This window comes from Morus notabilis, unplaced genomic scaffold, assembly GCF_000414095.1.
Source record: "Morus notabilis unplaced genomic scaffold, ASM41409v2 Scaffold285, whole genome shotgun sequence".
Taxonomy (NCBI): Eukaryota; Viridiplantae; Streptophyta; class Magnoliopsida; order Rosales; family Moraceae; genus Morus; species Morus notabilis.
The window spans coordinates 96,987-112,755 of record NW_010363065.1 but is presented as its reverse complement, the minus strand read 5'-3'; the positions used below and the strand labels follow the sequence as shown (position 1 = coordinate 112,755).

Genomic DNA, 15,769 nt, shown 5'->3' with positions numbered 1-15,769 from the left:
ATTACCTCACTATATAAGGACACAGCCTCTTGACTCCACCCAAAACAAATCAAAACCAAACTACTGTTTCTCATTTCTTTTCATTACCATTTCCAAAGCAAGTAAAAAAAAGCAAAAAAGCAAATATGAGCGCAACAAGCAGAGCTTGGATTGTGGCAACAAGTATTGGAGTTGTAGAGGCTTTGAAAGATCAAGGTGTTTGTAGATGGAATTCTGCTTTGAGATCAATTCAACATCATGCAAAGACCAATATCAGATCTTATTCACAAGCCCAGAAAATCCCAAGTGCTTATTATTCATCTGCAGTGGCCAAGAAGTTGAAAGATGAGAAATTGAAGCAATCTGAGGAGTCTCTTAGAACAGTCATGTATTTGAGCTGTTGGGGTCCCAATAATTGAGTCTTCCCTTTTTTGTTTGTTTTGTAATATATTTTTGGATATATTAGTGAAATAGATGGTATTGATCATAGATTCATGTGTTATTAAAGTGGATTAACCTTATATAATATTGCTTAATTCACTATAAAAAAACTTTAAACAAAATCTGTGAAGTGTGAAGTACCAAAAAGAAAAAACAAAAAAACAAAAAAATACCAAGGTCTGCAATTCATATCTTCCAACTCTCTTGAGAATATTATTCTAAAAATTAAAAAAAAAAAAGAACTTGAAAACCGTGTACTTGTCAAATTTGGCTCCGTTTTCTGTAGTTTATATCTTAAAAATCAGTCTATAAAGCTCGGCCAACGAATCAAAGGAAACAAAAGAAAAGGAAAGAAAGAAAAGGAAAGGTAAAGAAAAGAAAAACCAAAAAAGAAAAAACGAAACAAAACCAATACTGAAAGTGTTGCTATGATATTGCATCCATTTGTGTATACCTATTTTTTTACTTTTGTTTTCGGTATTTTGATAAAGATGATAATTGAAAGCAGATGAAACTGAAAAATGAAGGCCCATTCGTTTTGCTTTGAATCAGAACTCAAACTTCTTATTATATTATTTTTTTTTCTATAAAATTTCAAAATTGATTTTTTTACTACAATATTTTTCTTACATAAATTTATTTTTCAGTACTCGACTCAAACCTGAAAAATCAACAGACCGAATAATTTTACTAATCGAGATTTTGAATATTTGTTGGGATACGGACTCGTCTGGTATGTCAATCTTGATGCTTCAGAAGAGTGAATGGAATGTTTTTTTTTTTTTTTTTTTCCCTTTTTCAATGAATTTTCATAAATCCAACAAGCCCTTGAATAAATTAGATAATTTTCAAAAATCAAAGGCCGTCTTCCATTTTATTTGAAGAAATTAATAAGGCTGGTACAACCGGTTTTACGAAAGCATCAGATTATTTTATTTTTTATTTTTGAAATTAAGTGTTAAGAAAAATAAATCGTGGATATGAAGTTACAAAGTGACACGTAAAATTAAATAATGGGTAGGATGAGCGATTTTCTATACTTATGTTTTATCTGCTAATGACTTTTCATTTACTGAAAAATTTTGAGGATGCATTTACATTCAATCAATGACCTCCAATTGGTACACGTTCTAGTAATAACTCTCTTATAAAAATTATTTTATTTTTTTAATTATTTTATTTTAGTTTTTAGATAAAATTATGAAATTACTCTTGTTTAAAAAAAAAAACCCCCTTAGAAGACAAATCTGAGTATTTTAAAAAAAATGAGAAATAAGAAAAGTAAAGGTAAAATCAGTGAATCTCATTCAAATATTTCATAATTAGTTTTCCTTCTCCTTCTCCCAACGAACGAACGGTGCAAAAAACCCAAAAAAAAAAACTTGCCTTTTGTAGCTAACGTCGTCGGATAACACCCAAATATTTCATAATTAGTTTTCCTTCTCCTTCTCCCAACGAACGAACGGCGCAAAAAACCCAAAAAAAAAACACTTGCCTTTTGTAGCTAACGTCGTCGGATAACACCGGCCCCCCGCCACCTTTCCGTGCTTCTGCCATTTCTCTGGTCTCAAAAGTAACCTCCTTATTCTGGAGAAGTCAGACCACTCCTCACTGTGAAGGTAACATCTCCGCCCCTCACCACCTACCGGCGTTTCCTCCTGGCACTCCTCACTCCTCACCGTGAGATTTCTCTATTCGTTTTATGTTTTTCTTTCATTATCTAAGTTGTTGGTTTTGTATTCTTTATGTGAAATACGTCTTGTTGCATTAGTGTCTATCATATGTTTGATAAAATGCATGACTTATTTTGTGCCCTTTATTTTTGAATGTTTATTGTAAAATCGTGTAAATGCGTGTCTTAGTTCTGAAAATGTGTTTAATATGTTAAAGTATTCAGTTTGTTTATTTGTTACTTGCATAATTGGTTGTTAAATGATTAGGTTTGAGAAACAAATGAGAAAAAAGAAAAAGGGAAAGAACGAAAATGTGAACTGTGCTTAGTTTGGATATCATTAAAACAAAGCATGAATCTAGTATGCTAAATTTAGTATTTAAAGTTTAGTAAGTTAAATTTTATACTTTGACGTTGTCGCATTCTAAATATGGTATATGCATTACTCTTTACATTGATAGATTCGTCTTAAGACTATTAACTTTTATTGTTTGGAAACAGGTTAAAGTTAATATGGCGCGAAAGCGGATTACACCGGCTTCCTATCCCCCTCTAATCCCACATTGTCGATATATGGAGCCGTTAGACGCAGAGTCAAAAAATAACTCTCAAGGAATAAGTGCGACTCCAACCTAACCAGCTAATGACAACAACCAGTCACTCTTGACACCACCACCATCAATGCCAACCACTCGGAGCACGTTAGAGACATCTCAATCATGGACCTTGGAACCATCAGTAAGTTTTTACCTCTTTACTAAATTTTAAGTATATTTTAGTTACTTGATTAGAAATGCAGAGTTTGTGGAAGTCAAGCCCAAGTCCTTTTAAGTATGTTGCCTCTATTGTTAATCAATTAAATTTCACAATTTGTCATTCAAAATTAGATGCAGAAACATGATGGTTGTACATTTTTAAGGCGTATGTGTAGTGCTTAAGATTTTGACCAATTGGTACATATAACATGATTATTGCCGGGTTACGATGCCCCGCGACCTAAATTTAAATTGCCTTGGCAGCACATGAACTTTAAATGTAAAATAACTACAAAGTGCGCCTTGGAAGACACTGTAAAAGTTATTAGGGGAGCCTTAAGCAATCATCCGTATGGGATGCAATGGTTCATGGAGTCTAAATTCGGCCATCTTTCTTTTGTTCCCGAATACATTGACATAAGTCTAATGACATTGTCGATGTAGAGATGCCGTGAGGTCGTGACGAGAAAGGATAAAGAAATTTGGTACATCAGAAATGGCGTAGCAATCCGCTACTCCATAATGGAACATGCATTAATAAGTAGACTCAATTGTACCACTTATCTTAAGGAGTGGGAAATAATAGGTAGTGACAATTTTGAAAATAGACACTTTTCAGAGCAGACAAAGATAACAGTAAAGGACGTGAAAGCAAAGTTAGAAAGCATGGTGATCCCACCTGAGGAAGGTCCTAGCAACAGGAGGAGATGAGTTGATTCGAATAAAGAAAGAGATAGATCAATCTTCATAGAAGACAAGTTGAAGATGACGGTGTTGTATTTTTTATGCTCGCTCTTAGTGAGCAATGAGAAGGATGGCACAAGCATTGATGAAAAATGCATTGCTATTGTTGACGACCTAGATGCTTGTCGTGACTTTCCATGGAGGAGACGTTCATTTAATTATTTGTTGGGTCATGTGGCTTGTCGAAGAAGTCTTCAAATGTTTTTGACAAAAAAGAGGGCCAGCAAGGGTGGGGTTGTCCTAGGTTCATTTTACCACTTATAGTGAGTAAATTTTACTTAGATGTATAAATTTAACTTCTAATTTGCTTTTGAGGTTTTGTCACATATGAATTGCGACTGTTAATTTGTGTAGTTATTATCTTTCGAGTTTATCTCGGCCCTCTCACCATAGTTTGCACGGATGAGAGACGATATCACAGGACCCGTACCAAGAATTTTTTGATGGATAACGAAGTATTAGAAAAAATAGGCATCGAAGTTAGAGCACATTATTCAAGTATTAGGAGATACGAAGATTGGTATCGCCCAAATTAGTTTATTTTGATTTTCTAAGTAGAAATTGGTCATTGATTCTAAGTTCTTAACTTACAGGAAATAAAAAACATCTTTGTGCCGACCACAGAGAAGTTGCAAGCAGCGCACATGTAGGGCTTTGTAGCTCATGTGGAACCCCCCAACTTCATTATTGACCAGTGGATGACCCTTCTACAATCCGGTACCAGTATATACTTTGAGGATATCTGGCGCAATGATGTAGAAATTTGTCGTTCCTTTCTTCGTGATAGTAGTTATGATGAGGGAATCCGTGTTGGAAACCTGATTTTTTGAATTGGTCCACGCTTTTTAGTGAAACCAGGAGGTAACACTTTCTCAGCTTGTATGTCATAGGGAATGTCCCATTCTGACGAGCTTGGTACATGATATATGGTTTCAACATATGCCAACACCTATAACTCCTTCAGATAGTATGTTGAGCAAGGATTGTGCAGAGAGTTTGGCCCATCATCATATGCTGCAAAGACATGTGCGCATGGGAACTTGTTTATATCATACACTTTGCAAGTGCAAGTTTTCCTCAACAAATCAACCAGAAAACTACCATCCTTCCCCGTCACATGGTATTCAAGCATGGTCATGTTTAGTTCTTTCACTTTTAAGAATGTGGACTCTTTGTACCTCAAATGCAATGTTCTCTCCACCCATGGAGGTAAGCATTGTGAGGAAGATCCCATAGCTGATTCCTTTCGGTGCGTGTTGAACCATTTAGAAATTTTACATACTATCACATCCATCAAGGGTATTAAGGGATACACTCTTGTCTTTCTCAGCACGCCATTAATTGACTCAGGCCATTAGTAGTCATGATATTGTATTATTAAGGGAAATTTTTGACCTACTTAGTTCATGTATTTAAAATAATAATTTTTAATTTTAATATTTAAAATTTAAATATTTTTATTAAAAAAATATTATAACGGAATTAAAATTATAAATTTACATACAAACAAAGTAGCCCTTTGTTTTTTAGTCACACCCACATGTATTGCAAGTCTCATCATATAATCCAGCTCTTACAGCAATGAGATAAGCAAATGGTATTTTCCTGCAAAACCAGAAGTTTCTCCCAAACCGCTGGTAAACTGCCTCTTGTTTCGCTTCCAAGTCTTTATCACATCACACCCAAAAAAAAAAAAAAAAAAAAACAAAAGGGTCTCTCATTACCTCACTATATAAGGACACAGCCTCTTGACTCAACCCAAAACAAATCAAAACCAAACTACTATTTCTCATTTCTTTTCATTACCATTTCCAAAGCAAGTAAAAAAAAAAAGCAAAACAGCAAATATGAGCGCAACAAGCAGAGCTTGGATTGTGGCAACAAGTATTGGAGTTGTAGAGGCTTTGAAAGATCAAGGCGTTTGTAGATGGAATTCTGCTTTGAGATCAATTCAACATCATGCAAAGAGCAATATCAGATCTTATTCACAAGCCCAGAAAATCCCAAGTTCTCATTATTCATCTGCAGTGGCTAAGAAGTTGCAAGATGAGAAATTGAAGCAATCTGAGGAGTCTCTTAGAACAGTCATGTATTTGAGCTGTTGGGGTCCCAATAATTGAGTCCCCCTTTTTTTTGTAATATATTTTTGGATATATTAGTAAAATAGATGGTATTGATCATAGATTCATGTGTTATTACAGTTGATTAACCTTATATAATATTGCTTAATTCACTATAAAAAAACTTTAAACAAAATCTGTGAAGTACAAAAAACAAAATAATATTACCAAGGTTGCTCTTCATATCTTCCAACTCTCTTGAGAATATTATTCTAAAAATAAGAAATAAAAAGAAATTGAAAACCGTATACATGTCAAATTTGGCTCCGTTTTCTGTAGTTTATATATTAAAAACCAGTCTATAAAGCTCAGCCAACGAATCAAAGGAAAGAAAAGAAAAGGAATGGTAAAGAAAAGAAAAACGAAACAAAACCAATACTGAAAGAGTTGCTATGATATTGCATCCATTTGTGTATACCTATTTTTTTACTTTTGTTTTCGGTATTTTGATAAAGATGTTAATTGAAAGCAGATGAAAATGAAAAATGAAGGCCCATTCGTTTTGCTTTGAATCAGAACTCAAACATCTTACTATAATGTTTTTTTTTTTTCTATAAAATTTTAAAATCATTTTTTTTTTGCTATAATGTTTTTTGGCACGTAAATTTAGTTTTCTACCTCCAGCTCTCAATTCAAATATGAGAAATCAACGATCGAATAATCTTATTAATCCAGATTTTAGTCCCGTTTATTTTATAAATTTAAGTTTTGTTACAATAAAAAAATTTTAAAAATAGTTAAATTTAATTTTTTTATTACAATAAATAACTTTTACATAAAATTAAATATCAACTTAAATCAATTTAAATATTTGTTGGAGTCCGGACTTCTCTAGTAGGTCAATCTGTCACCGGTTCGAGTGTAGAATTTGAGTTTTTTTTTTTTTACAGTAAAAAGCTCTCAGAAACAGTCACATCTAATTTTTCTTTACTACAGTAAAAAAGCTCTCACATAAAATCACATATCAACTCAAATTAAAAACTCGAATCAGCGAACTAAACGGGCCGAAATATATATTTTTTCCTTTTTCAATGAATTTTTCCAAATCCAACAAGCCCTTGAATAAATTAGATCATTTTCAAAGATCAAAGGCCGTCTTCCATTTTATTTGAAGAAATTAGTAAGGCTGTTACGGCCGGTTATACAAAAGCATCATATTATTTTATTTTTCTTTTTGAGATTAAAGTGTTAAGAGAAATAAACTTGTGGATTTGTGAAGTTACAAAGTGACATGTAAAATTTAATAATGGGTAGGATGAGAGATTTTCTATATCTATGTTTTATCTCTTAACGACTTTTCATTTACTGAAAAATTTTGAGGAGCCATTTATATTAGGAGTGTGTTTTGTTCATGCGTTTAAGTCAGTAATTTTGATTCATTAATAGAAACTTTCTTAGAGAAGAAAATTTTAAATTTAAATTCTTTACGAGATGAAAAATACTGTAACAAAATCAGTATTAATGGCTTGAATACGTCTCCCAACTACCCCTAAGATTTTCTTGGGCTAATAGTTTGTAAAATGACCACACTAAGCATTCCAGTGAAAGCCATGGTGATATGAAAGGGAATTGTAGAAAAAAATAATAATGGAGAAATGAAGAGAGATATTATTGAAGGAATGGAAGAATAAGGGATTGTTTGGAATGATTAAAAAGAAAAAGATTGCTTTTAGTTTATTTAGTCTAAAAGTTACTTTTTAACTGTTTAGTTTGACACGTGACTCAAAAGATCTTTCTTTTATATTCAACTGGAACCAATCAACAAGTGCTAGCTGACTGACTAGCCGTTATACCTCTAACTGAAAGTCTTCTGAAGTTTATTTGCAATTTGAGACACTTTGAATTGCAACATTACAATTTTCGTTAAATAAGCTAGCTAGCTTATTTGTTTGTTCTCTCTCTCCCCATAATTTCTTTATCTCCAAATTCTTCCACTTTTAGGCCTCGTTTATTTCATCAATTTCAGTTTTTAGTTCTAAGCTTCTATAATTAAAAGCTCTCAGAAAATGTCACATTTAACTTTTTTTGTTATAGTTAAAAATTCTAAAAAAATATCACATCTTAGCTTGAATTGAAAACTCAAATCTACAGAGCGAACGATGCCCTAATAATTCTGCTTACGCAAGAAGAGATCCAAGAGTCAAGCATGACCTTGTCTGAATTAACTGTCATCTTCACATATTTAGAGTTAACTTTAATTTTTACTTTTTGGATTTTCTTTTATTTTTCTATAGTGAATCAAGCATATTATGTGAGGATAAAACCATCTATTTCTTTAATATATTGAAAGATACATTCCAACAGAAATACAAGGGACTCAATTGAACTTTAATCCTAACTTTGAGATTTAGGGCAAATAAATCCAGAGAATTTTAATTTTTAACTTGTCTTCATAATTTTTTCCCTCTTTCATCCATCGATCAATTAAGTTTGGGTAGGTTAATTTTAAATTTAACCTACCCAATCAACTCAAAATTTAAAATTAACCCGCCCAATTAAATTTTAGGTGGGTTTGGTGGATTGATCAGATTGAACATAATAAAGAAGTAAAAATAAAAAATAGAAATAAAGCTAATCATTCAACTCAAAATAATAAATATATGAAAAGAAAGCTAGAGCGTATTTGATATCAGTTCCGTTTTCATTTTTCACGTTTTTTGAGATAAAAAAGTAGAGATTGAGGAGGAAAACGCGTTTGGAGAAAAAAAGTAAAAAAAATGAAAACAAAAATGGTTTTCAATTTAGTGTAAAATGACTTAAAAACTGAAAACAAATTTAAGTCGTTTTTCATTTTCAATTTTGGGTGGATACCTTTTTTTGGCAAATAGGTGTGGGCTTAAATGAACTAACGAAGTGCTCTTAAATTAAAAATAAAAATTATATAACCAAACGGAATTTTAGTTTTTTCTTATATGAAAAACAATCTCTTAATAAGACTACCAAACGCATATTCAGAAATAATTTCTGACTGAGATCGAAAACGTTTTAATTTCCAGTTTCATATAAAAAATGGAATCATTTTAAAACCAATTCCAAACGCACCCCTAACTTTCATCATAATATTAGTCTTATAAACCTCTAAAATCATCTCATAATTTTTTTTTTCAAACATATAAGTTGTAAACCATGCAAACAAACAGTAATAAAAACTCATACAATATAAAATATAAAACATAATAAGTTGTAAAGTAATTAATATAAAATATAAGATAAATACTATACATTATGAGGTAGGAAAAAATTTATTTATATCTATAAATAGATTGGGCGGGTCCTGATTAAGTTAGGTTAAGAAAAACTCAAACTAAACCCACTCAATAAATAGTCAGATTAAATAAGTTAGGTTGATCTTTTAATCGAGTTCGTACAAGTCCGTCGGGTTCGTCGAGTTGTTTGTCCACCGTAATGGAACCTAATAAAACTAAAGGCTGGTTTACCAACAGATTGGGAAAAAGGACTAGTATTGGGTAAAGAAAAAAAAACCGTTTGTTTAATTAATACTGCTTTATTTTAAACTACAGACTGTGACAAAACAACGATGACTTGCTTAATGCTAGCGAAGAAAAAGGACCAACCAAGAGACATGTAGGGTCTAGTTAAAATATAAAAGGGTGCGTGTATTGACACCCATCATTTTTAAATCATCTCTTATTCTACTTGTTATATTATTATTAAAATTTTAAAAAAGTCTTTAGAATTAAATCACCTCCATTCTACTTTTCTCACACACATACTTAAACTATTCCTCATTCTACTTGTTACTCTTAAAAAATTTTGTATAAGTTTTTTTTTTTTTGGAAAAGAAACTAGAAAAATTTATTGAAAAATTAAGAGGAAGGGAAAAAATACAAGGGCAAGAGGAGAATATTTTTGCAGTGAAAATATTTTTTGCCATTAAATTATGGTCTAAATCTAAAACACTAGGGCCTGTTTAGTTCGCTGATTCGAGTTGAGATGTGACTTTACGTGAGAGCTATTTACTGTAGTAAAAAAGTTAGATGTGACTGTTTCTGAGAGCTTTTTACTGTAACAAAACTCAAATTCTAAACTCGAATCGGTGAAATAAACGGTGCCTAAAAATTGCTATCGATTTCTTAACACGGTCTTCCATATTCTTTACGGGGGATGCTACGAGATCGGAGGAAAATCAATACGACCATGGAACTCATTCTTACTGCAACAAAAAAGAAATTAAAAATCCGTCCTCTAAATGGATATTTTAGAAATATTAAAAAAAATGTGTGAAAAGTAAAAAAAATGAGTGTTAATAGAGGCACTCAAAACAAAATCAAGGACGTCTTTTCTAAGGGATTATTACTTTTTGGAGCCTGGTTTTATGTTTAAAGTACTAGTTGATACACGCGTTACGCGTGAGTATTGAATATGTTATTAGACACATTTATTTATAAAAAAGAAATATTAACAAACAAATAGAAATATTAACAAACAAATATATTTAGGCAAGCTTATATTTAAAATTATTTAAATGAGAACATATTAAGAGATAAAATTTAATAAGGCACAATTATAACACACAAGATCTAAAATAAGCAGAAAAACAAAAGGATTAAAATGCACGTTTCAAATTAAATAAAAGTATTTCAATATAAATATAAGATATTTTTTATTAATAGACAAATGAAACATACTGTATGTTTTATTTTATGTTTTGTTCATTCTTATTTAAAAACTCATTCACACACAGTGAATGAAAATAATAAAAAAATTACTGCTAAAGGCAATAAGTAGGCGATATTGGGGGAAAATTAAAAAAAAAAAAAAGCAATAGGTAGGAAAAAATAGAGAGAATTAAAAAAAAAAAAAAAAGAGAGAATGGATGCCAACACATGACATCTTTAGAAACCAACTTTTTGACTCTTTTAAATATGCATAGATATGTTATTACTGTTTAAAAAATCTGACCCACCAAAAACATCAATCTCATATATGCCCTCCAAACTTTAGTACTGTTATTCTCACTTTGCCCTAACTTTAAAAACTTAAACTTAAGGGGTTGTTCGGTAGTAATTTTTTGAGTACTTAAAAAAAATAATCGAGTTACAATTTTATTTAAGTTCATATTTTTTTAAATTTAAACTCGAATTTAGGATTAAAACTCCAGTTTAAGTTTTCCCTTCAACTCGAGTTTAAAAACTCAAACTTAAATTAATGAACATTATTTTTTCTATTCTTAAAAATGCTATAACTCTTTCGTTTTAATTCTGATTGAAATGATTTTTTTTATACGTTCACAACGAAAAAATGAATAAAACCCCACCCATATACCCTATTAAAATTTTCTATCAACATTAAGTTTTTATTAAAATACTATCTAAATACAAATTTAAGTTTTGACTCACTCAAACACAAACTCAAAAATTTTTTTATCTCAAATCATAACTCAAATATAGACAACTAAACACGAACTGAAGTTACAACTTCAACTCAACTCAAAATCTACACTCAAATCACCTAACTCAAAACAATCCCTAAGACTTTTGAATGATTAGAGGAACAAAAATGGATTTTAGGAAAAAATGAAGGGTGTTTTGGGTATTTTATTCCCCACCACTGATAAGAAAGAAGTTAGAAACACATTTTTCTTCTCCTTTCCCAACGGACGCTGACAGCAAAAAAATAAATACATTAAAGACAATGCTATTTCATATCCACGGCCCATTACTCTTTTCTTTAACTTTATTTTGAGATAAAGATCTGAACATTACCACGATTTGCCCAAAAATTACCAGCACGAATATAATTAGGTAATACTTTGATGGCGTAATGGAATCAAAGGAAATAATATATGCTCATCATAAAATTTTTCTTTCATTAATTAATAATATTAAAAATTACACCAGATCATCCAATTAGCAATTCAAAAGATCTAGCAGCAAGTATAGTATTTAATCATAAATAAATAAATAAAAGAAATTGTAAATCATGAATTTCTAAAATCTAGTAGTGTTGGGACCCCAGCAGCTCAAGTCCATAACTTTCCTCATCTTCTCCTCCTTTGACAAATTCATCATATTATTATTATAAGTAGAAGAAGTGGAGAGTTGAGAAGTGGAAGAGAGTTTTTGCACTTGAGAATAAGAAGATCTAATATTGCTCTTGACGTGTTGTTGCATTGACCTCAAAACGCCATTCCATCTGCAGACTCCTTGGTCTTTCAAGGCCTCAACGGCTCCGATACTCGCCGCCGCAATCCAAGCCCTGCAAACCGCGCTCATTTTATTTGTTTGGTTTTGTTTTTTGTTTTTTTGGTGTGTGTTTGATTTGGTGATCTGGGTTTTTTTTTTTGGGTGGGGGGTGAAAATGAGAGAAGTATAAGTTAAAATGTGTAGAGAAAATCTTGAGTGTTGATTGTGATGCTTGATGGAGGGATTGAAATGGGGTTTGTTTTGTTTTTATAGAGGAGAGTTTTGGTTGTAGGAAAATTTGTGAAGTGGAAAGTTAATTAGAGACCACGGGAAGTTTGGTAGACCAATGGTTTTGGAGAGAATCGGTGGTAAAATGGTGGCAAAACCATGGGCTTTTGGTCTTGGGTACGGAGGACCAGGGAAAAGTTTGTTGGCCAATTATTACTAGTTACGAGGCCACTGATTCAACAAAATAATTCAACAAAAATTGTTATTCAATCATCCGTTCACTTCGCTGATTCGAGTTTAGAATTTGAGTTTTTCTATAGTAAAAAACCCTTACAAACAATCACATCTAACTTTTTTGTTACAGTAAAAAGTTTTCACATAAAGTCGGGACAAGATTAAGAAATAATGATGAAGGAAAAAAAAATAGAGACAAAGGCTCCGATCTTTTCGCTGATTCGAATTTAGAATTCGAGTTTTGCTACAGTAAAAATCTCTCAGAAACAGTCACATCTAACTTTTTTACTACAGTAAAAAGCTCTCACACAACATCACATCTCAATTCGAATTAAAAACTTGAATTAGCGAACTGAACGAGCCTAGAGCTACTTGGTTATCAAATTTGGCAACCCATTCCATAACGTAGAGATGGTAATTGTGAGGTCTTGGAATTCATATCTTTGAATTATGATGAAAGTATATGATGATTTAATTGTCAAAAATAAATCTTCATAAATTTTATGTTGTTAATAATTATATGTTGATTATTTTTTTTTTTAAAGCGGAGTATCGTTGTGATAATAGTGTAGGATCAGAGCAAATATTGACTTAATTATTTTTTTCTTCCGTTAACAATATGATCTAATGTATCTTTGTGCATTCACAATAGAATTTCAATTGGAAAAAAGGTAACCTTTCATTAATATATTTATTTTCAAATGGATGACAACTTGTTATTTATTAATAAAAAAAATCAATAATAACTTAAAATTCTTATATACTTTTAAATTCAATAATACAACGGAAAAAAATAATTGCAAATTCTTTCCTATGTATTAAAATTGATCTAACAAACAAAACAAACACATATATTGTCTATATTAACCAAGAGTAATAGGTGGAAGACCATCTTCAAATTTATGCCACTTAAACAGGCATGTCAAAGTAGGATTTATAGTATGAATAATAAAATAAAGAGAGTGAAAAAATATTTATTAATCAAATGAACGAATGGTACTTATTAGTCAAATGTTCTAAACTACTAAAACATATTTATGAAAAAGGTTTATACATATTGGAAAATTCGTGAAGAAGTAAAATTAAAAAAAAAAAAGTAAGTAAAACGTTACAAAATAACAAAGAAGAGAGAAAAAAACGTCAAAAGCATGAAAGTCGGCAATGGAAAGAACAAGCTGAAGAAAGAAAGAAAGAGAGGGAGAGAAAGAATTGAAATGCTGACAAGTGTACACCAAAAGAAATTAAGGAGCGACTCACGTTTAGAATACAACTATATAGATTCGTTTTGATTTGAGTTTAAAATTTAAATTGAGATATGATTTTATGTGAGAGTTTTTTATTATAGTAAAAAAATTAGATACAATTATTTATGAGAGTTTTTTACTATAACAAAATTCGAATCAGCGAAACGAACGAGGCCTATGTAAGGTTTGAAGAAGAAGAAAAAAAAAGAAAAGAGTATTTTATGCGTTTTGGACTATAGTAGGATTAAAGGTGCTTCATGTTAATATCAAAAAAAAAAAAGTGCTTTCTTTTTTTTATTCTTTTTTTGCTAATGGAAAAAAAATGGCGCTTCTTGTTTCAAGGAAACGAATATAATTATGGTCTCGTTTATTTTACCGATTCGAATTTTTAGTTTTAAATTTTTACAGTAAAAAGCTCTCAGAAAATGTCACATCTAATTTTTTCTGCTACAGTGAAAATCTCTAAAAAAATATCACATCTCAACTTGAATTGAAAACTCAAATCTGTGAAGTAAACTAGACATATTTATTTAAAGGTGATATGATATATGTGGATTTTTCTTGACGTTTGTGTCATGTCATGCCGCCATATACATGGTGTGGTATTGGGCCATGTGGTAAGCAAAATGTTTTAAAAAAAAGTTCCAAGAAAAAGTAAAAAATAAGACTAATTGGAATGTAAAAGTAATTTTAATCATTCATTAAGAAAAAGTAAAAATAACACGACTGTAGAGTTAATTATATGGTAAGGTATAAAAAGAATTATTCTATATGCAATATTATAGTTCGGAACAAAAAAATAATAACAAAAAATAAAATAAAAACTTGTATGGAAAATAAAATCAAGACAGAGATAATGAAATACCAGAAAACAAAATCAAAGCAAGACACAGGAACGTTAGATCTAAGAAAGTGATTTTTTAAGGAAAAAAAGATTAGAACCTCTGGCAAATTACCTCTTAACCTCTTTTCACCTTTCTAGAAACTAGAAAGTCAACATATCCAAAGAAAATAATCATATATATGGTTTTTTTTCGTTTTTCTTGCTTTTCTTCCTTTTTTTTTTAGCGCTCTTTCTATCTAAGAGGAAAAATATGTCAATACTCTCCGGGTAAACTCATTTAAAAAAAATTTTATTTTTTATATGATAATAAAAATAAAAATATTTTTAATCTCAGACAGAAATTATTTTTAAAAAATATATTTAGTAATTTTATTAAGAAATTATTTTTAATATAAAAAACTCATTAATGTCTTTCTATTTATGCTTGAGAGATGAGAAAATGAAAATAAAAAATAAAAAACGACTAAAAATCATTTTTTATTTTTCTTTCATTTTATACAAAACTAAAAAATCGTTTTTATTTCTATTTTTTATCTTTATTGCACCAAACGCCGTTTTGAAAATGTTTTTATTTTTTCTTTTTCAAAAGATGTGAAAAAAACGGGATCAATTCTAAACACGGCCTACGTTTTGACAGAGTCGTAGTTTGAAAATTTTAAGAAGGAATTTTATGACCGTTCCTTGAAAAGTCGTCCTAAAATACTCACTTTTTATTATTACTAGTTGAAAATATTTTTATTTTTTCTTTTTCAAAAGATATGAAAAAAATAGAATTAATTCTAAACACGGCCTACGTTTTGACAGAGTCGTAGTTTGAAAATTTTAAGAAGGAATTTTATGACCGTTCTTTGAAAAGTCGTCCTAAAATACTCACTTTTTATTATTACTAGTTGAAACAGTAGCGCGTGAGGATCGTTATATTTTTTAGAAATATATATATAGAAAAAAATATTAATAATAAAGAAAAATATTTAAGTAAGTGCATATTTAAAATTAGTTAAATGAGAGCAAATTAAGAATAAAGTTTAATAAAATATAATTAGAAAATACAAAATTTAAAATGAATAAAAAAGTAAAAGAATTAAAATGCACTTTTTAAATTAGATAAAGGTGTTTCAATAAATTATGATTATATACATAAAATCTTTTTTTTAAAGAGACAAACGAAATATTTTGTATATTTCATCCTATACTTCGTCTGTCCCTACTAAAAACTCATTGAAACTTAGTGAATGAAATTAAAAAAAAAAAAAATTACTGCTAAAGGCAATAGGTAAGTAATAGTGAGGGAAAAATAATAAAAAAGGCAATGGATAGAAGGAAAAAAAAAAAGGAGAAGAAAGATATACAAAATGTCTAAAA

At 30.2% G+C, this 15,769-nt stretch overlaps 3 protein-coding genes across 3 annotated transcripts; 2 read left to right on the top strand and 1 right to left on the bottom strand.

Annotated features, from left to right (window-relative positions):
* Nucleotides 1-59: 59 nt before the first annotated feature.
* On the top strand, nt 60-398 carry LOC21401680. Its single transcript, XM_010103456.2, has one exon. It carries the CDS (start codon nt 126-128, stop codon nt 396-398), a length of 273 nt encoding a protein of 90 aa, XP_010101758.1. The 5' UTR covers nt 60-125.
* A 4,945-nt stretch (nt 399-5,343) lies between these two features.
* On the top strand, nt 5,344-5,773 carry LOC21401679. Its single transcript, XM_010103455.2, has one exon. It carries the CDS (start codon nt 5,439-5,441, stop codon nt 5,709-5,711), a length of 273 nt encoding a protein of 90 aa, XP_010101757.1. The 5' UTR covers nt 5,344-5,438; the 3' UTR covers nt 5,712-5,773.
* Nucleotides 5,774-11,518: 5,745 nt separating this feature from the next.
* On the bottom strand, nt 11,519-12,126 carry LOC21401678. Its single transcript, XM_010103454.2, has one exon. The coding sequence runs from the start codon at nt 11,945-11,947 to the stop codon at nt 11,663-11,665; it is 285 nt and encodes a 94-aa protein (XP_010101756.1). The 5' UTR covers nt 11,948-12,126; the 3' UTR covers nt 11,519-11,662.
* Between the last annotated feature and the right edge of the window lie 3,643 nt (nt 12,127-15,769).